The 23,906-nt window shown below is 40.0% G+C and overlaps 1 protein-coding gene across 15 annotated transcripts in view; it reads left to right on the top strand.

Moving 5' to 3' along the window:
* The window catches only part of AGBL1 (AGBL carboxypeptidase 1), a 1,231,135-nt gene that overhangs the window by 745,482 nt on the left and 461,747 nt on the right, over window positions 1-23,906 (top strand). For all 15 annotated transcript variants that reach the window (XR_014820420.1, XR_014820412.1, XR_014820416.1 and 12 more), the window contains one exon: window positions 7,793-7,922. Coding sequence is in view for 9 of the 15 variants with exons in the window: in XM_084983081.1 (XP_084839207.1) it covers window positions 7,793-7,922 (130 nt within the window). In the remaining 6 variants the exon portion in view is untranslated. The remainder of the gene's footprint in view (window positions 1-7,792; window positions 7,923-23,906) is intronic.

Raw genomic sequence — 23,906 nt, 5'->3', positions numbered from 1 at the left:
TCATAGTATTCTCTCATGGTTTTTTGTAATTCTGTAGTATCTGCTATGACTTCTCCTTTTTTCATTTCTTATTGTTTTTATTTGGGTTTTTTTCTCTCCTCTTATTGGTGAGTCTGGCCAGAGGTTTGTCAATTTTGTTTACCTTTTCAAATAACCATCTCTTATTTTATTGATTTTTTTCTATTGTTCTTTTTATCTCTATTTTATTGATTTCCTCTTTGATCTTTGTGTATTCCTTCTTTCTGCTGACTTTAGATTTTGTTTGTTCTTCTTTTCCAATTCATTTAGGTGGTGGGTTAAGTTGTCAATTTGAGACTTTTCTTCTTTTTGGAGGAAGGCCTGTATCACTATGAATCTTCCTCTGAATACTGCTTTTGCAGCATCCCATAGATTTTGGGTGGTTTTGTCTTCATTATTATTTGTCTCTAGATATTTTTTAATTTCCTTCTGATTTCCTTATTGACCCATTGGTTTTTTAGGAGTATGTTGTTTAGTCTCCATGTAGTGTGTTCTTTCTCATTTGGTTGATTTCTAGTTTCATGCCATTGTGGTCAGAGAAGATACTTGAAATAATTTCTATACTCTTAAGTTTATTGAGGTTAGCTTTGTGCCCCAGTATGTGATCAATTCTTGAGAATGTCCCATGTGCACTTGAGAAGAATGTATATTCTGATTTTTTTGGTTGTGATGTCCTGAAAATGTTAAGTCTAACTCTTCTATTGTGTCCTTTAGGATCTATGTTTCCTTATTGATCTTCTGTCTAGATGATCTGTCCATTGATGTGAGTGGGGTGTTAAAGTCTCCTACTGTGATTGTATTCCCATCAATTTCTCCTTTTATGTCTGTTAGTATTTGTGGTAGGTATCTGGGTGCTCCTATATTAGGGGCATATATATTGATGATTGTAATAACGTGTTCTTGAATGGATCCTTTAACCATTAAATAGTGTCCTTCTTTGTCTGTCTTTATGGCTTTCATTTTATAGTCTATTTTGTCTTATATGAGTATCACAACTCCTGCTTTCCTGTCTTGTCCATTGGCATGAGATATTTTTTCCTATCCCCTTACTTTCAATCTATATATGACCTTTGCCCTATGGTGAGTTTCTTGTAGACAGCAGATTGAAAGTTTTTGGTTTTTTATCCAATCTGCCACTATGTGTCTTTTGATTGGAGCATTCAGCCCATTGACACTTAAGGTGATTATTGATAGATATGTATTTATTGCCATTTAAAACCTTGTTTTCCAGTTGAGTCTATGTTTCTGTTTTCTTTTTCTTTTTTTTTTTTTGTTTGGATGGTTTCCATTTATTTTATGTTTGAGTACTTTTCAGTTTTTGCAAATATAATGTTCGGTTTTGATTTGTGGTTGCCCTGTTTTTTAAGTATGTTAACCCCTTCCTGTATCTGCTTGCTTTAGCCTGATAGTCATATAGGCTCAAACACATCATTAAAATAAAAAAGAATCTGTATTTTCTTCCTTTCCTACCCTACATTGTATGATTATGATTTTGATGTCCTTTTTTTTTTTTTTAACATCTTCATGTTTATTTAGTTCTGTATACTGGCTTATTTAAGTGATTGCTTTCCAGCTGTGGTTTCCTCTATCCTAATTTTTCTTTTTTTTTTTAACTTAGAGAAGCCTTTTCAATGTTTCTTTTAGAATGGGTTTAGTATTGCTGTACTCCTTTAGATTTTATTTATTGGAAAATTCTTTATTTCCCCTTCTATTTTAAATGATATTCTTGCTGGATAGAGTATTCTAGGCTGAAAATTTTTTCCTTTCAGCACTTTAAATGTATCTTGCCACTCCCTTCTGGCCTGTAGTGTTTCTGTAAAGAAATCAGCTGATAGCCTTATGGGGGTTCCCTTATAATTAACACTGCTTTTCTCTTGGTTCCTTTAGAATCCTCTCTTTATCTTTAACTTTTGCCATTTTTATTATAATATGTCTTGGTGTGGGCCTGTTTGGGTTCAACTTGTTTGGGGCCCTCTGCGCTTCTTATATCTTGAAATCAGTATCCTTTAGATTTGGAAAGTTTTTAGCCATAATTTCTTCAAATATATTTTCAATCCCCTTTTCTTTTTCTTCTCCTTCTGGAATTCCTATTATGCCTAGATTGGCCCACTTTATATTATCCCATAGGTCTCTTACATTGCTTTCATGTTTTTTCATTTGGTTTTCTGTCTGCTGTCCTAATTGGATAATTTCCATTATTCTGTCTTCCACGTCACTAATTCGTTCCTCTGAATTATTCATTCTGGTCATTATTGCCTCTAGCTCAGTTTGCATCACTGCAAATGAATTTTCTAGTTTTTCTTGGCTCCTCATATTTTCTTGTTCCTTTCTAAAGGAATCTGCATTACTGTTCATATCCTTTCTTAATTCCTTCAGTATTTTCACTATCTCCGTTTTGAACTCAATGTCTCTCTGACTGCAGAGGTCTATTTCACTGTTGACTGCTATAGGTGAATTCTCCTGTTGCTTTAACTGGGAATGGTTTCTAATTTTCTTCATCTCACTTGTGTTTTTCTTTTTCTGTGAGTTTGGGGAAGCCAAACTGTAGTATTGTAAGGCTACTTCCTTCGTATTTTTTTGGGGGGAGTTACTATTTATTTTTGGTGTGGGAGTTTGAATATTTTCTGTCTTTTTCTTCAGCTTGAGTAGGCTGTTATCCCTAGGATGCTCAGTATGTTTTCAGGGAGAAAGAGGCAGTGGATAGGGCCAGCAGTCAGTACCTGGTCATTGGGTTCTCAACAGCAGCAAGTACCTACAGGAACATAGCACAGGCTACTCCTAGTTACAGGGCACTGAGAGGTGGTAATGAGTTCTAGGCAGATCTACAAGGTGACCAGAGCATTTGGCAGTAGCAGCAGCATGGTGTGTGAGTTCCCAGGAGAGTGAGAGCAACAACAGCTTGTGTTTGATTGCAGTGCCCTCCTCTGAGGTGATTGGAACTGCAGGTCGTGCCTGTTCAGGGACCTTTAGTGGTGGCAGGCCACAACTACCTCTGGAGACAGTGATAGCTGTGGTGGTTTGCACCTGCCACCTTTAGACCTTACATGAAACAACCCATCTCACTTAGCCCACATAGGAGGAGCCGTAAAGGCTGCTCCTAGTTGCAGGATCCTGGGAAGTGATATATGCATGTGGGTACTGCCCAGAGTGTATGGCAAGGGCAGCAGCAGGGCTGGTGTGTTCCCAGGGGTGTGAGAGCACCAACAGGTGGTGTTCGGTCACAATGCCCTCCTCTGTGGTGCCCTTGAGGTGATTGGGGCTGCAAGTGGTGTCTGTTCATGTGTTCATGGACCCCCTAGTGGTGGCAAGCCACTCCCACCTCTGGAGCCAGAGATAACTGCAGTGATTTGCCCCCTCTTCCTGTAGACCATGCAAGAAACACCTTGTCCTGCTTAGCCCCCACAGGAGATGCTGCACAAGCTGCTTCTAATTGTAGGTTCCTGGGAAGGGACAGTAATCAACCACCTGGGCACTGCTCAGAGCATTTGGCAGGGGCAGCAGCAGGGTGGGTGTGCTCCCAGGGGAGTGAAAGTAGCAACAGGTGGTGTTCTGTCACAATGTCCTTCTCTGTGGTGCCCTCTAAGGTGGTTGGGGCTGCAAGTTATTTTTGTTCAGGTATCCCCAGTGGTGGTGGGCCACACCCACCTCTGGAATCAGAGATAACTGAGGCAGTTTGCCCCCTGCCACCTGCAGACTACAGAAGAAGCACCTTGTCCCACTTAGCCCATTGAGGAGGTGCTGCCCCAGCTGCTCCTAATTGTAGGGTCTTGGAAGGGGACAGTGACCAAGTGTCTGGATGCTTCCCAGAGAATTTGGCAGTGGCAGCTGCATGGCAGATGTGTTCCCAGGGGATTGAGAGCAACAGCATAGGGTGCTTGGTTGCAGTGCCCTCTTTTTTTCTATTTTACCAACCCCTGAGGTGACTGGGGTCATAGGTGGAGCCCACTCATAGACCCCTAGTGGTGGAAAATCACACCTCCCTCTGGCCTCTGAGATGAACACTGCAGTTTGTCCCTGCCACCTGTAGATCGTGCAAGAAATACCATGTCGCACTTAGACCCCTGATGCAGTTAGCCCACTCAAGAGATGCCTGGCCACAGGCAGCCTGTACAAGAAACTCTCAGTCTCCTCTAAACAATCAGGAGGCTTCTTACTGCCCACCGCTTGTGCCATAGCCACCCAGCCCTCTGAGAGCCCATGGCATGTGCGCACACCCAGATGCAGGGACATTCCTATGGTGGTCCGCCCCTCCTCCTCTTGCCCTCCCCAAAAATGGTGCCTTGCCTGTCATGTGGGCCTGGGCTTTCTCAGGTTCCCTCTGTTGTGGTGTTCCCCTCCACAGCCCGTGGCCTACTGCTCCCCCGCCCCTCAGACACAGTCAACCCATCCTCTCCCCGGGACTGACCTCCAGAGCCTAAGTCTCAGCACCCAGCCCCGCCTGAGTGCCTAAGGCTGTGGAGTCCAGGCAGGTGGATCAGATGATCTGTGCAGCTCTCACTCTGCTTTACTGTTCTCAGTCCAGCTGCTGCACTTTTCTTGGTGATTTTGAGGTCCCTCTGACTCGGCTGATCTTTCCGTCCATTAGGTGGCTTCCCAGGATGTGGGTTCCTTTTCTCCTTCACAGCTCCCTCTTAGGATGCTAGTCCCATCCTGATTCCTTTTCACTCTCTTCTTTTTCTTTTTTTTCTACCCAGTTATGTCAAGGGTTTCTTGCCCTTTTTGGAAGTTTAAGTTCTTCTGCCAGCATTCAGTTGATATTCTGTGGGAGTCGTTTTACATGCACATGTGTTTTTTCAATGGCGTTTGTGGGAGAAGGTGAGCATGACATCCTACTCCTCCACCATCTTGATCCACCTTGAAACTGTACTTGACCTTCTTAACCAACACAGGTTTATTCTGATTACAACACACACACAAAGTTTGTGGATTTGGGGGGGGGGGTTTTGAATTGTAATCTAGAGTGTTACATATGCTCTTTGGTAACCTCTGGGTCTTTTCTGTGTGGATATTGTCCTGATCTCATGTGGAAAGTAGAGGTAGAGAGCGCTGCATGGAATTGCTGCCTACTGGACACATATAATGCTTGCATCTTCATTTTTACATACAGAAATGCTTTTAAGGGCCCTCCACTGATTTAATTACTTGTGATGTTCTGAAGAAAAAACAAATCCCCAGTGTTGCTGAGAATCCAGGTCAAGGCAAGACAAATCACAGAGCAGTTAAAGAAAATCCCGAGTCTCTGGGATGTTGTGCCTGCAAGTACCTAGATTTGAGAAAAGAAATTCATTTGAACATAGCAGATATGCTCAGGAGAAAGTCTTGGACACCAGGTTCATTCTATTGGTATTTGCTTCTTCCCAAAGATCTGCTTCATATTTTACCTTCCTCCTTGGTCACAAGGTGGAAACCCTAGTTCTAGATGTCACTGCTATTACAAAGAGGAAGGAAGGGGGAAAAGTAAGAAAAAGTGCAAAAGAGTCAGAGTGGAAGATGCAAAAACCCACCATTTCTCAAGTCAAAATATTTGAATGGTGAAGTTGGAATAGATTTTAGAGATTTTCAGTTTCCAGTGAGCTGTAAGGGGCACTGACAAGCAGAAGGAAACTAATATTTAAAGATAATTTCAAAAATATGAGATGAAAAACTGGTGAAAGGAAGAGACTGAACCTTTTTCCTTCCTCTTCTAAGATTTATTGAAAACAGTGTTTTTTCTTTATACAGAAAACATACCTGATTCTACATTTAAAATAAATCATGCAGAACAGACTATGGTTGCCTGGGGGGACAGGGAGGGAGCGAGATGGACTGGGAATTTGGGTTTAATAGATGTAAACTATTGCCTTTGGAATGGATAATCAATGATATCCTGCTGTATAGCACTGGGAACTATGTCTAGTCACTTGTCATGGAGCATAGATAATGTGAGAAAAAGGAATGTATCTATGTATGTGTAACTGGGTCATCTTGCTGTACAGTTGAAAACTAACAGAACACTGTAAACCAGCTATAATGGGAAAAAATTAAAATCATTTAAAAATAATAATAAAATAAATGCTAGCAAATTTTTTCGTTCCAAATTATTTACTGAATACCAACTGATGCAGTTACTATATTAGAGTTTTAATGGTAACAAAGAAATTTTTCTGCCCCCAGGAAGCTTGCAGTCTAAAGACAAAGGCAGGAGAAATAAAAATAAATTATAGGATTTAAAAAAATCCAAAAAATTTTATCAGAACTCTAATCAAAAACAAACTTATGGTTACCAAAGGGGAAAGGAAGTGGGGGAGGGAATACATTAGGAGGTTGGGATTAGCAGATGCAAACTACAATAAATAAAATAGATAAACAACAAGATCCTACTGTATAGCACAGGGAATTTTATCCCATCACCTGGGATAGACTATGATAGAAAAATAATATTTAAAAAAGGATTCTTTTTTGAATATTATTTTCCATCATATATAACTGAGTCACTTTGCAGTATAGCAGAAACTGGCACAACGCTTTAAATCTACTATAATAAAAAATAAATTAAAAAAAAAGACTCTGATTAAAGATGTCTCAAGATGCTATTGCAACAAATAGCAGAATGAAGTGCCCTGGGGAACAGGGAAAGTTTCCCTGTGGGGCTGATGCCTGAAAGTTGAATAGGTAGGAAGGCATGGAATTTTAAGGAGTCCTGGGGTATCCTGGCAATGAGATAAGCAGGCACAATTCCTCAGAGGGAACTGTGTGCAGTTTGATCAAGCTGAAGTATAGAAGGACAAGGGCAGCAAGGGGCAGCAGTGGGAAGGGGTTTAGAAGGACTAGGCAGTGAAGATGCTGCCCTGCTTCTTCCTAATCTGTGGTACTTTGCTTGTTAGCTCCATTGAGTAAATAACATCTTAGCGGGGCTTCCAATGGCCCCTCTGGAGAATGGGTTGTGCTTAGCCATCTCTGATGGTTCTGGGCTTTTAGGATGACCTTACTAGCCACTCAGCATCTTCGTTTCCATCCCTCTGAACTGCAGTCACTATTCAGACTAACCAGCTGGAGCACCTTTATAAAGTGACTTTATACTTTCAAATGTGAACATCCCCTTTTCCCAAATGAGGACATGTATGATTTTGAGCTCATTTCTAGCACTAATATTCCATGATGATGTCTTTGAAAAAGATACTCTGGTTCTCTGGGTAAATGTCAAACTTTCTGTGCCATTTATATGGACAGGGAGGAAGCAATGGAATAGGAGAAAGAGCCTTATGCTTTATTCAGAGACAGACTTGCATGTAAAGCCTAGCTTTAAGTTAAGTAATCTTGGGCCATTTATTTAACCATTTATAAGCTTCAGTCTCTTCACTGGGATACAGTAATATCCACCTGGCAGAGTTATTGGGCCAGTTAGAAATATATGTAATACACCCAGAATGATAGATTGAGCTCAACTCAATTATTTGTAGAACTGAAAGTCCCCAAACAGGGAAATTTATTGAATTTGTTCTCCATGGATGTATTCAGCAGGGAACAACATTTCCCAAACTTGGCCTTAAAAGTCTGGTTACCCAAAATCAAGTTAAATATGGTTTCCAGTTCTTTCGGGGGCTGTGCATAATCACAACACGGGCATTTAAAGGACAGATCTGCAGCTTTCTGATTGTCTTCAATTGATGCCAATTGAGCAGAAGTCTGAGGGAAGTTGGATTCATTAGTTTAATTGTTTGTCTTATGGAGCCTTATTTTCTCAAGTTATTTCCTTCTAAATGTGTATTTATTTGCTTGTTGCTTGTTCCTACAGTCACAGATGCTCACTGAGAGGGGAAGATTTGAATAGACAGTGGCTCTCCCCCAAGGCTCATCTCCAGCCTACAATCTACCATACCAAAGGGCTCCTCCACTACCTATGCAGCATCGGCCGGAGGCCCATGGTGAGTCACTTCCTTCTGCTTCCAGACTCTTGCCCTGTTCTTTTCACCTTCCAGGAGGTAGAAGATTTCCTGTCCAGGCAAGAAAACCAGGCACAAGCCAAAGACCTGTGTGTGACAAGCTCTAATGGTAGTGAGGTATGGGGTGGCATTCATTTCCTAAGGCTACCATAACAAAGTACCACCAACTGGGTAGCTTAAAACCACAGAATCATATTCTTTCACATTTCTGGAGGCTAAAAGTCAAATCCATAAAGAGAGCAAGTAGAAGTTATCAGAGGGGTTGGTGGAAAGACAATTGAGGAGTTACTGCTCAGTGGTTATAGAGTTTCTTCTTAGGGCTAAGAAAAAGTTTTAGAAATGAAAGTGGTGATGATTACACAACATTGTGTATGTAATTAAATGTCATTGACTTTTATACTTAAAAAAATGAAAAATCTGGAAATTAAGCTATCAGCAGGCCCTGACCTCTCTAAAGGCTCTAGGAAAGAACCCTTCATTGCTTTTTCCAAACTACTGGTGATTGCCAGGAATTCGTGGCATTTTTTGGCTTGTGGGAGGATAACTGCAATGTCTGCTCTGTTTTCACAGGGCCATCTCTGCTCTGTGTGTGTCTGTGTACAAATTTCTCTCCTATCAGGACAACATTAAGTGGACTAGGGCCCACCCTAGTTCAATATGTTCTATCTTGATTACGTCTGCAAAGAATCTATTTCCAGAGAAGGTCACATTCACAGGTACCAAGAATTAAAGCTTCCATATATCTTTTAGGGAAACTAACCACGAACAGGAGCAAACCATTAGTTCAATTCTTACTCATGAAAACTGGGCAAAACATTGCATTTCTTCTTTTTTTATGATTTTTTCCCATTAGAGTTGATTTACAGTGTTCTGTCAACTTCTACTGTACAGCAAAGTGACCCAGTCATATATATATATTCTTTTTTCTTACATTATCCTCCATCATGTTTCCTGAGTCTTTATTTTCCTATTTTATTTTTTTTTTCTTTTTCACCTATTGGTCAAGAAAAGAAAATGAATATGTATATTAAATAATATTTGGAAAAAATTCTTTAGGTATTCAGATTCACACTCAATTAGTACTTATTAAATTCCAAAGATGATTCTAGCACTGTTCTAGGCAATTTCATGTGTAGGCTTTTCTCCTGAGCCTATAGTAACTTTGCAATTGATAAAAAAAAAAATAGACTATTGTAATCCAGAGGCTGAGGCTCAAGATAAATTAGGGTGCAATGCTAGCCAAGTAACTATATGAAAATAATCATGTATTGACTACAAACCATGAACATATATGTCTGCAAAAGTGCAGAGGGACATATGTCCAAATTTAGAGTTCTTCCCTAACCTAAGGAACTTAATGTGGAAAAGCTCACAGATAGGCCAACTCAAAACAATCACCTCTACTATTAACCACTTTCGATCAAACATGATCTGACCAAAACAGTGACATATTCAATGAATATCTAGTGAAACAATGGGTGCCTATCTAACAGACTCTTCTTTAAATCTCAAAAAGATTAAGAGGTAGACTGATTTCCTTCAGATCACCCGGAAGTGACATAGCAGAGTTGAGGTTCAGTTCTGTCTGATACATGCCCCCCTATGTTCATTGCAGTACTATTCACAATAGCTAAGACATGGAAACAACCTAAATATCTATCAGCAGATGAATGGATTAAGAATATATGGTACATATACACAATGGAATACTACTAAGCCATAAAAAGAATAAAATAATGCCATTTGCAGCAATATGAATGGAACTACAGATTCTCATACTAAGTGAAGTAAGACAGAAAGAGAAAGACAAATACTATATGATATCACTTATATGTGGAATCCAAAATATGGCACAAATCAACCTATGTACAGAACAGAAACAGACTCACGCACAAAGAGAACAGACCTGTGGTTGCCAAGGGGGAGGGAGAGGGCATGGGATGGACTGGGAGTTTGGGGTTAGTAGATGCAAACTATTGCATTTAGAATGGATAAACAATGAGGTCCTGCTGTACAGCACAGGGAACTCTATCCAATAACTTGTGATAGAACATGATGGAAGATATTATGAGAAAAATAATATATATATGTGTGTGTGTGTGTGTGTGTATAAATAACCAGGTCACTTTGCTGTACAGAGGAAATTGACAGAACATTGTAAATCAACTATAATAATAACAATTAAAGGAAAGAGATTCAGTTCTGATCTCTGTTTCTGCTCTGAAACCTCATTTCTCTTCATCACTCATTCTTTGAGAGGTTTTGTTGGGGCATGTCCAGGATTAACTTCAGCTCCCTGGAAAGACTCACAGAACCCAGGATAGTTGTCATGCTCATAATTACAGTTTATTACAGTGAAAGGATATGGATTAAAATAAGCAAAGATAAAAAAGAATCCATGGCAGAGTCCAGGAGAGACAGGTGAAAGTCCAGGTGCCTGCTCCCAGTGCAGCTGTATGCACAGGGCTTAATTCTCCAACAATGATGAGTGGTAATATGTAGAGTGTTGCCAACCAGGAAGCTCCCCTGAGCCTCAGTGTCCAGGATTTTGTTAGGGGTCTTTTTGTAGCCAAGGTGCCCCATATGACTGATCTTAGTTACTTAGTCTCCAGGCCCTGAAGAAGTCAAATTGATACTCTGTGGCACAAGAACCTCACCATATATCACACTGTCAGCATCAACTTCCTCACATGGCCCAAGGCCCCAAGTAAAGAAAGACACTCTTTTCTGGAAGAATATTCCAAATATGTCAAAGTAATCTCCCAGAAGCCAGTCAAGCAGCAGACCTTTCTTTGGAATGTATAAGGTTTAAACACTCCAGACTTACTCAGTCAATGCTTTACTGCAAATAGGACAAAGTACATCCTTTTCCCTTAAGAATGCTTCCTCTACACTGGTGCAATATTTTCATGCTAATCTCCATGCACCCATCTGAAGATATCTATGCTGCCTACTCTATAGAAGCAAGTTCATGTCCTGCAAGGCAGAGTGCCAGTTTTGCAGTCAAGATTTTGATAAGCATGACTCTCTGATTAGGAAGCCTTAGCCTCTGGGACAAAAGAGAGAGATTTACAGGGAAAGAAGTTTCTACCTGATACACATTTAAACATATACACATTCAGCCCATAACAAACAGGATTCCAATCTGCTCTGACAACCTCTAACTGAACATTTATTTTAAAGTGTGACAGGTGAAAGGCTTGTTTAAAAATATAAATAAACATTAATTAACTGTAAACCTGACAGCCACAGACTTGTTTCCTGCTGGGACCATCTGAGAGGTGGGTGAGAAACAGCTGAGCACTAGATGCAATTCACAGTGTTACAAAGCTCTCTAATAGGCTCAACATCACCTTCTAGTTACCTATGTGACTATATTTAACCAGCCTCCTGCTGAATGAAGAACTGTCACTCATTTATTACCCAGGCCTGTCCTGTATTGGAAAAATTTCCACTGAGCAAAGATTGCCTCTTGGGCTACATGGCTGCAGATTAACTGCGACTCCACCCAATCTCTGACTCTTATGAAAATATTCCTTAGAGCATCAGGAAGCCACTTTCTGGTGGATAGGAAGTTCTGCCTGTTCTAGACAGTACTGAGACATTTGCCTATTGGCAGATAGAATAATATGAACTCCCAGAATCAAAGAGATTGCAAAACAGTGAGAGAACTAAGTGCCACGGTATTTCTAGGGGTTGCTAAAGACCAGACAATTCATTCAGTTTATAATCAATATGGCACTATTCACATATTGTTTCATCCATCCACACATCCTCCATTCATCCATCCATCCTCCATCCATCTGGGCAGTTATCCATTTGTCTGCTCATTTACCCATGTTTGTAATCATTGTGTGAGATGCCAGAGGTACCTTTTCTTTGAGAAGTCCATAGTTTCTTTGGTCAAAAGTAGAATAAGGTCATCAAAGAAACCAAATAAAAAAATGGTGAGAGTTGTAACCACTTTCCATAAAGATTATGGAAACATTGGAGACTGGAGACGCCACTTGAGCTGGACTTAAATTATAAGTAAAAGTTTTTTTTTTTCCTTGATTTTAATTATAATAGCAAAATATTCTTTCTTCAGAGGTCTGTAGGCCTGACTATGGACTCTTAGATCCTGTGCATTGTGAAATTGGAGGCAGTGAGTTTTCTGTGTTTGGGGGGGTCACCGCACAGAGCAAAAGAAATAAAACTCTTTATTAACTAATGACATCCATTCATCTCACATCACACTGATCTTATGCTCCCTTTCCTATTTTCTTGAACTTCCATTTTCTGTCTCTCTTGTTTGTTAGAAGATCAGGAATTCTACTCCAGACATTGGATGCAAAAGCCCAGAAACATACAAAATACTGGCATATTCAACCATTGAAATATTACTCAGCAATACAAAATTAAAGACAAGAACAATGAACTGTGGATCAAATCGGCAACATGGATGAATTGCAGAAACATGTTGAATGATATAAGCTAGAACTAAGGAGTACATATTCTACTTTCCTATTTATGCAAAGTTTAAGTTCAATAAATCAGAACAGTGGTTACCTCTAGAAGGGGGTTAAATGATAGGGCCAGCAGGAAACTTTCTAGGTTAGTGGCAGTGTTCTGTATTTTGATTAAAGAGTCAGTTATACCAAAGTTCACTGACTCAAAACTCATTCAAGCTCTGTGCATGTATACATTTCCATTTCCATTTATTGAGAATTAAAGACAAATCAAAGCAAAGTCATAGAGGTTTAAAATGCAGCTAAGAGAGCCAGGGGGCTATCCTGCATAAAACGGACCAGCATAGAAGCATGCAAGTCAAGCCAAGGAGATTATCTTTGCTAGAACAGAGTAGTAAAGCTGAGAAGAAATTAGAAATCAGAGAGCTCAAGCCACAGCAAAGGTATGGAAGAAGAGAAGCCCAGATGAGCAGACAGGCTTAACAGTCAGCTAGTAGAAGGGATTGCAGCATCTTCCTTGTGGAACTTCCCACAGGCAGTAGGAGTCCCATGGCCCTGGGCAGTGGGGCATGGCCTGGGGAGTGGAGCAGAGCTCTCAGGCTCTAGCAGGCTTCTTCCAAGCTGCCTGGCCCCTTGCCACTGCAGAGGATCTGTGCTTCAGAATTAAGAGAGGCATCGATTCCCATCTCCTGGGCTCTTGCTATGGGCCTGTGTGTTGGTAAAGGGATCGCAGGGCTCTCTGAGCAGCTCATTGATTTCCGTTTACCACTCACACATATTCAGCAGCTTCTGCCAGGGGACAGGGAGGCTGTGCTTTGGTTTTATCTTTCTCTGGGGCCCTGTGGAACAGAACTTTTAGCTACTTAAATGATTTTCCTGGCCTTATTTTGTCCCTCTGGCACATGTTTTTAGTTAATCTGCTTCCTTTTAAAAAAAAAGGCGTGAAAGGAAAGGGCAAAAAGGAATAGCATGTCCCTTCCTTAAACCTTGTCTCCAAGGACCCCACACAATTTATTTTATCTCTGCTTTATTCCTCAGAAGTATCAGGAGAACAAGGGTTATTGCTGCTTATTTTCATTGACACAGGCTAAGGTACTTAATCTGGAATTTTCCTTTTTTTATATTTGAGGATATAGGAGGGGGAAGAAAAAATAACAACAACAAAAAACCATGAAGGTCCTAGGTAGAATGATGATAATAATGATGATAATTTTATTCCATATTTTATTTAGAATAGTTCCCATTCTATCAGAATAGAGATTAAACAATGTTTCTTAAGCATACCAGGAACCATGTTTTGTAGGTGTTTTACAGACGTAAATACCCTACATTTAAGCAAATTGCTAAAGTTTCTTGGATAAACTTATGCTGGAAAGCAAAGGAAAAGTTTCCTCTCTCTCCCTCACTGGTATTTACAATGAACCTTCTATATCACAGGGGTGGGAATCTGGGGTCCTCCAAAGGCTTCAGAGAGGGCCAGTCAGATTTTTCAAAGAAATCTGAAAGTTCCCTGTTTTTCATTCTTCGATTTTATTTATTTATTTATTTTGCAAAATGGAGAGGGGTTAGGAGGTGGGGTGGAGGGGAAATAGGAGAGCATTTGCCTGGATCAGTGTTTCCCTTTAGTTTATCTGAAGGTGTCTCTGCACAGAGCTGGTGGGAAAGGGAAGATAGGAAGAGATGGGACCATATGGGTCCCTAAGGCTATTCCCTATGAAGGCAGCCATAAGTCAAAGAAGGCTTAAATAAAGACATGTGGAGACCTGTGCTTCATCTGCTCAATCTCCATGCCTGAGGACATCTGATCTAATGATGATCAGGCAGCAATGACCACGGACATTGGCATTGGCCATAGAGCTGCAAGGGCCTGTCCCAGAAAGTAGAGTTTGGTGACATCAAAGCACAGTCCTGCCTAGGGTCCAGGAAGCCAACAACCCTCCCAGAGAGAAATGCACATTGGGAAACTGAGGCAAGCTTCCCTTATTGACTGGGTAGGCATGGGGGTGAGACAATATTCACACTCCATCCCTTAGGTTTACCCAGACAATTTGGAAATCTGCTGTTGCTCGGAGACAAGTCTAGATCCCACCTTCTGATGAAGATAGGTTTTCCAATAACCTATCTGCCCTAAACATCACCCAAAGGCCATCCCACACAGTGGGAAAGCTAATGCCTGAAACTTGGGAGCTTTGGAACCTGCAGCTGAGGAAGGTGAAGGGCAGCTGCTGATAGGTCCCAGGCACTGTGCCCAGGACAGCAGCCAGATTGCTGTTTCTCTCTCTTCAGTGTCTAAAACTGAAGAAAAAGAGCAGATTTAACTGCTGAGGAGCCGCCCAAGGTCTCACTGACTATGGAGGGACTGCTGGCCAGAAATGAGCTTAGAAAACTGCACATAGAAATCAGCTTAGGAAAGACCTCAGGGGAAGACTGGTCATTCACTCTTAATTTTGCTAGTTGCCAGACTTGTTATATTGTCCTTCATCATCAGTAAATCCAACATTTGAAAATATTTTGGTTTGGAAACTCTTTGGGGCCAGACTGATCAGAGTTTGAGATAAAACATGTAGGTTTTCAATGGATTGTCATGTGCAAATCACTTAACCTCCTTTAACCTTAGTAGTTTCACTTCATTTATGAATTTTTAAAATAATTTTTTAATTAAAGTGTAGTTGATTTACAGTGTTGTGCCAATTTTTGCTCTGCAGCAAAATGACCCAGTCACATGTGTATATATATATCTATATATCTATATATATATATATCTACTTTTTTTCACACTATCTTCCATCATGGTCTATCCCAAGAGACTTAAATAATTCCCTGTGCTATACAGCAGGACCTCATTTTTATCCGTTCTAAATATCATAGTTTGCATCTACTAACCTCAAACTCCCAGTACCTCCCACTCCCTCCCCCTCCCCCTTGGCAACCTCAACCTGTTCTCTATGTCTGTGAGTCTGCTTCTGTTTTGTAGATAGGTTCATTTGTGCCATGTTTTAGATTCTACATATAAGTGCTATCATTTGTAAATTTGAATCATAGCTTCCTTTCAGGAATTTTAGATTGATTATATGTGTGTAAAACCTGAGCACTGGGACTGGCACATATCAAGCATACAAACAAATAGCATTATTTTAGCAAAATTAATAGCTTAAAATTATTATTACTTCCCAGAAGGATGCCATATGAAAACAAAGTGACATATTTGCATCATTTTTCAGTCATTTACATGAGCTCTTTCTTTCCTTTTCTCTTTTCTTTTCTTTTCTCTTTCTTTTTCCTTTTCCTTTTTAGGGCTAAACCTGAAGCATATGGAAGTTCCCAAGCTAGTGGTCAAATGGTAGCTGCAGCTGAGGCATATGCCACAGCCAGAGCAGAGTGGGATCCAAGCTACATCTGCAACCTATATTGCAGTTTGCAGCAACACAAGATCCTTAACCTACTGAGCCAGGCCAGGGATCAAACCTGCATTCTCATGGATACTAGGTGAGTTCTTAACCAGCTGAGCCACAACAGGAACTCCTACATGGGCTCTTTCAATGTAACTGAAACATTTTGGAAGAGACATTATAAGACATAAGACCGAGGTGGCAGAAAACCTCATCCAGTATTTTATAACATGTAATAGAGGGTTCCACCATGAGGAATCTTATAACCGGTTAATTACTGATGCCTTCTTCTGAGTTTAATGTGAAAATTTTCACCCCGAACTAGCTATCAGAGGGGGCCAAAACTGATTTGTCAGTAAAGTTTGCTCTTCTAAGGCCATGTTGGAACTTTGACCCATAATGGATCAATTTAAGTGAAAGTCTCTCATTTAAGGAAGGGGAAGGGAGCATAACATCCCTTTTTAGTTAGTTATAGGAATAAATTCTGTACATGCTCCCTGTGGTTATCCTCAGCCATGACTGGTGTTGGCAATAACTCAGATAAAACACTTACCAAGGAGAGAGCATGAGTGCTAATAAAAGGAAATGTGCTCTTGCAAACAGGGCTCTTGGATAATTGAACATACCACCAATAGCATTTCCCTCATAGAAAGGTTTACTTTTACTCAGGAGCTTGGACTGAGTGCCATCTGCAAAATATTGTGCCCAGGCTGGAATCTCCAGGGATTTAATGAGCCTTGGTTGGCTTAATTGAAAGCATCACTGTTTTGGCTTTCTATCACATTCCTCAGAATTAGCTTCCTCCTAGCTCCAGCTTCCCTTCGTTTTCTTATGGCAATGTTATCAATAATGCAGAGGTCTTGCTGCTATGAAGCAGGAACAAGACCCAGATGTCATGAATGGAAAACATCGCAGCTTAAAACTGGCAAAGCAGAGCAGTAAACAGAGTCAGGAATAGGTGAGCCGTGGGGAGATGGGGAATGGCTAGATGATGTGTGTTTGAGATGGGGGGGTGGGTAACCTCTTGAACAAGGTGCCCAATTAGCTTACAGGGGAACAAGTATGGGACCAAGAAATGGAGGAGAAAGATGGGGAAGGCATGTGAGTAGCATAGCAATGTAGCCCTGAACAGCCTCTTTGCTGAGCAAGAAATGATGGAACTCACATTTGCATGAATTAAATTAACCTTGCAATTTATCTCAGACAAGAATTCATTGGAAAAGTTTCTAGAAAGATTCATGAGAGCCTGATTTCAAAATCCTGATTCACCCACACTTTGCTGATGAAGAAAGTGAGACACAAGAGAATCCTTTAGCTCAGGGTGAACAAGTTCAAAGCTAACCACTCCATCTCCAGCAAAACAAACCTTAACAAAACCTTCATGTCTGGATCTCATCCTCTGTTCCTTGACTTGAGGAAAAGAACAATCATATTGCCTCTTCACTTAGTCTGGAAATCTAGTTATTATTTTTAACCTCTTCCTCACTGAGCCTCTAAATCCATTTAGTCTCCAATTCTTACAGATTTTACTTTCCTACTCTCTCACCCTATGTCCTTTCCCCCCGTATTTACACCTGCTACCCTAAACTAGGCCTTTCTCATCTGTCCTGGCTGATCTGGTCTCTGAAATTCACTCTTAACACTCCTGTTCTAGGAGTTCCAGTCGTGGTGCAGAGGAAACAAATCCTGACTAGGAACCATGAGGTTGCAGGTTCAGTCCCTGGCCTTATTCAGTGGGTTAAGGATCTGGCATTGCCGTGAGCTGTGGTGTAGGCTGGCAGCTACAGCTCTGACTAGACCCCTCACCTGGGAACCTCCATATGCCACAGGTGTGGCCCTAAAAAGACAAAAGACCCCCCCAAAAAAGAAAGAAAGAAATGAAGAAAAACACTCCTGTTCTAGTGACCTGTCCATGCTGCTCCTCTTTGCTCCAATTCTTTGATGGTTCCTTCACCACCTTCAGGAAAATGTCCAGACATGCTGAAATGGTCTGCAAGCAAATTAATCATCTGATCACTGCCCATGTCTGCATATCCCTAGGATCCAGTTTCCTTTACCCTAGATTCTTGTTCTTGATTTCAATTCTTCAACCTCATAGCCCCTCTTCCTCATTTTTCTATTGCTGATTAGTGAGAGCAATGACTGCAATTCAGAGGGAAGGAAACTGAGATGGCTAGTAAGATCTTCCTAAAAGCCCAGGACTATCAGAGATTACCAAACACAGTCCTTTCTCCAGGGAGGCCACCAGAAGTCCTCACTTGGCAGGACCATCTTAGGCACGACATTCTGAGGGGACCCCAGAACCAGCTTGTTGCACACCTTTAGGGCTGCTAGTCTTTGGGGTGCCAGCAGGTATGGTGCCTCACGAGTTGCGCAGTGTGGCCTTCCTTGGGTTTGCAGAGAACACTGTGTTTCTCCTACCTCCTCTCACTGCAGTATGATCCCCTATTCACTGGTGAGTTCATCCCAGCAAAACAGCTCCTGGAAGATGCAATATAGACCTGAGGAGTTTTTTTTGTTTTTTTTTTTTTTGTTTTTTTTTGTTTTTTTTTTTTTTTTTTTAATGCTTTTTAGGACCACACCTGCAGCATATGGAAGTTCCCAGGCTAGCGGTCAAATTGGAGCTACAGTTGCTGGTCCATGCCACAGCCACAGAAACTCGGGATCCTAGCCGCATCTGTGACCTATACCACAGCTCACAGCAATGTCAGATCTTTAACCCACTGAGCGAGGCCAGGGATTGAACCCACAACCTCATGGTTACTAGTCAGATTCCTTTCCGCTGAGCCACTGTGGGAACTCCTGACCTGAGAAGTGTTTTAAAATATGAAGTGTGCATTAGTGCAAACTAGGGCTCAGTTACTTGCTCACATACCCAATATCCATGCAAACCTGAGCAAGCCTAGGCAAGTGACTTATTTCTTTCTGCAATTAAGTTTTCTTAGTGGCAAAAGGGGGATAATTATAGCACCTACTTTATCATGAGATAATCTATATTAAGTGTTCAGCACAGCATCTGAAACATCATGTCGTCAATAAATTAACTACTGTTCTTCTTGTCATTGTTATTGAGGGCAGTACCATCTTATATTAAAATTTTAATTTCTTCTGCCACACTGCAAGCATCCAGCAGATATTGGTTAAATCAACTGATACACAAGCAAGATAGGGCCATTGGTTAACCCAGGGATGTTAGACTGTCACCGCTGGGCACACTTCCCACTGACCTATTATAGAATCTCACTGAAAGGGAGTAGAGGAGTGTTCAGTCTTCCAGTAGGAAAGAAAAAGCCTCTTTAACTGAAATAACTTGATCCTTTGTCTTGTAATTGCCCCCCACCCCCACAATTTCCAGGAACACATCTTTTATAATTAACAAGCATTTATTTTTAGGGATGTCCTTTGAGCAACAAGTAGAAGGACATGTCCATCTCTTGTTTTGAATCTTCAGAGGCCACTAGAACTCCCAGGGATGAACTGTGCTCCTTCCTCCACATGAAGAACTCTCTCATTTGTCATTTTCCTCAGCTTTCAGAGTCTGGAAGGATCAGAAGAAAATGAAACTCTTTTTTCCTATTGAATTCAGCAGTTAGGGAGTGCCTGTCAGCACAGAGGCATAGCTTCTGGCGTTATTGAGAAATCTGTTGCTAGGACACAGTCTTAATTTGTTTGTACACTTTTCAGGAGAGCGGTGGGTATACTTTCACAGAGAGAAACTGAGGCTTAAGAGAGAAAAGTCAGTGGAACATTCGTGATGTACAGGATTAAACCTCAAGCAATTATCTGATTGGTTCCTTTAGACTAGAAGCTTTCAAAGCATGGTCCCCAGACCAAGGGCATCAGTGTTACCTGAGAATCGTTAGACATGCACATTCCTGGGCCTCACCCAGCCTTGCTTGAATGGCAGAATTGCTGGGAAGTGGCCCACAATCCATGCTTTAACATGTTCTCCATGTTATTATGATGCTTGATAACATATCAGATCCACTGCTCTAGATTCTAGACTTGTCCATTGGGTCTCAACCTTGGCTGCACATTGAGAATAACCTGGAAGACTTAAAAATCCCATGATGCCCTGGTATCACTGCAGACCAATTAAATCAAAATCTCTGGAGGTGGGCCCCAGGCATTGATATTTTTAAAATCCCCTCAGGAGATTCCAGTGCACAGACAGGGTGGAGAATACTAGCAGAGAGGATGTTGTTGTTGCAAATAACAGAAACCTGCTAAAGTAACTCAAGGTGGAAGTTTTGAAGGGAAAAAAGTCCAGTAAGGTCTTACCAGAACTGGAAAGCATTGAAACCCCAGTGCTTCTTCTTTCCATCTCTCATGTTCTCTTTCTGTGGCCACATTTTCTGTTTTCTGCTTTTCTCTTCACATTTGCTTTATGAATATTCATTCTTTCTGCCTCTTCATTATTTGTCTTGTCCTTTGACTAACTCCTTCCTCCAAACCCTGCGTGAGCTTTTGGTTTGAACACCCAAAGCTAAGTGACATCTAGAAGCTGGGGAGATATATTTTTTTCATAAGATTTTAAGTTGAAACTATGAATTAGGATTCCACAAAAAATAAAATAATTCTTTATTCTTTTCTTTTCTTTTTTGGCTGGACCCAGGGCAGGTGGAAGTTCTCAGGCCAGGGATCAAACCTGAGCCACAGAAGTAACATTGCCAAATCCTTCATTGCTAGTCTACCAGGGAACTCCATGATTTTTTTAAAGAAAAAAAAATACTCTTCTGCTAACAGAGAATTTATAGTGTAATTTAAAAATCCCCCTGCCCAAATAAAATAGTAGCTTTCTATTATTGACAATTAAGAGAGAGAGAGAGAGGAAAAGAAATTAAACATGGAGAACATTTCAAGTGCTTTAGCTCTTAAAACTCTCATCTCATAGATAACTTGTTCTGTCCAGAAACCTGCCTCTTGCCTCCTGATCAAGCCTGCTTTCCTTGTCTGGCAGCCACCTGCTTCCAAAAATCAGTCTTGACATTGCTGAATTCTTCTCGCCTTCATGGCTCACCAACTAAGCAACACACCTTATCAGTTCTAACTTGCCATCAGAGAGTTAGTTTTCATCTCCTATTATGACCATCTACCTAAGTGCCCTTTTATATTCTCTTATACGTATGTGTTTATTTATGACTCCATACATGCATCCTGAGTGTTCTGGGCCATTCCTGCTATCAACAGCTTCCTGTTCAACCTATGAACTATAGGACTTGATCTTCTTTCAGATGGTAGGTGTAATCATCATCTCTTCTGACTGCTCAACCAGTAACATTGTTGATAGCAATTTATCCAGCTTTTGCTGAAATTTTTCCAGAGAAAGGAAGTTTTTAAAATTGTGACACAGCATTGCAAGGCAGCTATAACCATAGAGAGTTGTTTCCTGCTGGTAATAAATATTCAAGAACGAAATTTAATATTGGAGCTAGAATCTATGTCCCTAGTCCATATTCTCCCTTCCTTTTACTTTCATATGCTCTTTGAAATGATAGCAAGTGCACTTATTCATGTTTCAAATGGGAGCATTTATAAATTTGGAGGACTGCTATTGAGACTCCACTGAGTCTTCTTTTTTCCTGCAGTAGGCATCTCCAATGTCTATAGCCGTTCTATGTTTGCAAACATTCCCATTTCCCTTGGCTTTCCTCTCTACAGATGTATCCCAGGTGGTTTCAAAATGTCACACTCAGAATTGAAAAACACTGTATTAGATATAAATTGACCAGTATGAGGTACACTGGACTGATTGTTCTCCTAATGTATGGCCACTTTCCTTCTTCAGAAGCAATTTGTGATGAGATTAATTTTTCATATCCATGGCTACTGATTCATTCTGAGCAAACTGTCACTCGAAACCTCCAAATCGCTCATTCAAAACCTGCTTCTTAGCTAAATGTCTCTTTTACTTGTGCCACAATGTGAGTCTAATTCTAGGAGCTGTATTTATTCCAATTTAAGTATTTCTGTTTCTGCTACTTCTGCTCTCTTTGCCACTTACAATTTCTGCTTGTGTTCACTCTGCTATCAGCTGTCTTTAATTCTGTATTGTTAGCAAATTTGACGAACACCTTAAGTTACCTATTCTGTCTCCTTATGACACAAAGACTACATCAAATGTGAGGAACTGCCCCCATTAAAATATCAGAACTTCTATATCTTTTGAAACACACAAATGTGTATGTATCAGGTGTTAATTTTAAGTATACAGATCACACTATGACAGGTTGATAAACAAAATGAACACGCCATATAACCACTAAACAAATCAAGAGATAGAACATCACCCACAACCCTAGATACTAAACAAAAATATAATGTTCCCCTACCTCCAAACATAGACATTACCCTCATTTCTATCACCATATTTTGTCTGGTTTTGAAGGTCATATGGGTGTACCATTTTGTATCTAGCTTATTCTTTCATCCTCAATGCTGGACAGTATTCTGTTGAAGAATTATATCCTAATTAATTAATCCATTCCACTGTTTACAGATTTAGCCTACTGGAAATAGTGCTGCTATGTATAATTTTGATAACTGTGGTGCCCAATGTCTGCATTTCTGTTGGGAGAGTTCTAGAATATGTGCATATTCAGCTTCGGATGATACTCCCGGATTGTTTTCCATAGTAGTGGTACAGATTTACAGTCAGACAAGCTGGGTTAGAAAGTTCCAGTTGCTCTGTGTCTTGGCCAAAACTAGGTCTTTTCATGATGTTAGCAGTCCTAATAACCTATTAGATACAGTGGCATTTCACTGTAGTGTTTATACTACATTTCCTTGATATTAATGAGGTTGAGTATAGTTTTCTGTGCCTAATAGCCATTTAGGTATTCTCTTCTGTGAAATCTCAATTCCAGGTTTCTTGCCCATTTAAAAACTGGGTTACCTCTTTTTTTTTTTTTTTCTTATTGACATATATGCATTTTCTATATGAATTATTTGTTGGATATAGGTACTACCACTATGTTATTTCACTCTTTGGTCTCTGCCTTTTCACATTGTTCATGGTGCCTTTGGATCAACAGAAGTTCTTAATAGAATAGATCTAATTTTGAAATATTTTCATTTATGTTGAGTTCTAATTCATGTCCTCAATAAGAACTCTTTTCCAACTCCAAGGTCATACATAGTAGCCTGTTATTATTTTATCTTCCATGTTAAGTTCTGTAATCCATATAGATACTTTTCAACATATTGTGAGGATAAATATTTTTATTTTCTACAGTTTTACATGGGAATCCACATCTCCTATGATCACCCTTTCCTCAGTGCACTAGTGTCAACTTTGTCATGAATCTAGTGACCACATATGAGAGTCCCTCCTTGGAATATCTACTTTACTCCACTGATCCATTTATATATTCATTCACTAACAGTACTGTCTGAAGTACTGCAATTTTAAAAGAAGTTTTGATACCTATATGCAATTTGTCTCATTTTCTTATCCTTTTTCAAGACTGTCTCAGTTATTCTTGGCTCTTTGCATTCCCGTATTGGTTTAGGATCAACTTGCAAGTTTCTCCAAAATAAAAAACAAAGCAAAACATATACCCTCTGTAGATTTTGATTGACATTGAATTGAATTTAAGTATATAAATTTGCTAAGAATTTAATTTTTTTCATTTTTCTCAATGTGTCTTGTACCTCTTTAAATTTACTATGAGTTAGTACTTCTCTACTATTTTAAGTACTATTTTAATTTTATTTTTTCCAAGAACTTGGCAATTATTTTATTCATTGCACAAGGTGATTCTTTTTTTTTTTTTTTTTTTTTGCTTTTTTAAAAAAATTGTTGTAGTATAGTTGACTTACAATGTTGTATTAATTTCAGGTGTACAACAAAATGATTCAGTCATACATCTAAAATATCCATTCTTTTTCCCGTGTAGATTATTACAGACTATTGAGTAGGTTTTCCTGTGCTATACAGTAGTTCTTATTAATCATTGATTTTATAGGGTAGTGTGTATATGTTTTTCCCACCCTCCTAATTCCTCCCTACCCTAAAGGATTCACCTATGGTAACCATAAAGTTGGTTCTGAAATCTGTGAGTTTGTTTCTGTTTTATAAATAAATTGCTTTGTATAACTTTTATTAGAATCCATATATGTGATATCAT

This window comes from Sus scrofa, chromosome 1 (assembly GCF_054392235.1).
Source record: "Sus scrofa isolate SSC_HxYL_T2T_F1_AM1 chromosome 1, Sscrofa_HxYL_maternal_Yorkshire_Landrace_v2.0, whole genome shotgun sequence".
Classification (NCBI taxonomy): Eukaryota; Metazoa; Chordata; class Mammalia; order Artiodactyla; family Suidae; genus Sus; species Sus scrofa.
The sequence above is the reverse complement of the archived record's forward strand: the minus strand, read 5'-3'. Positions and strand labels throughout refer to the sequence as shown.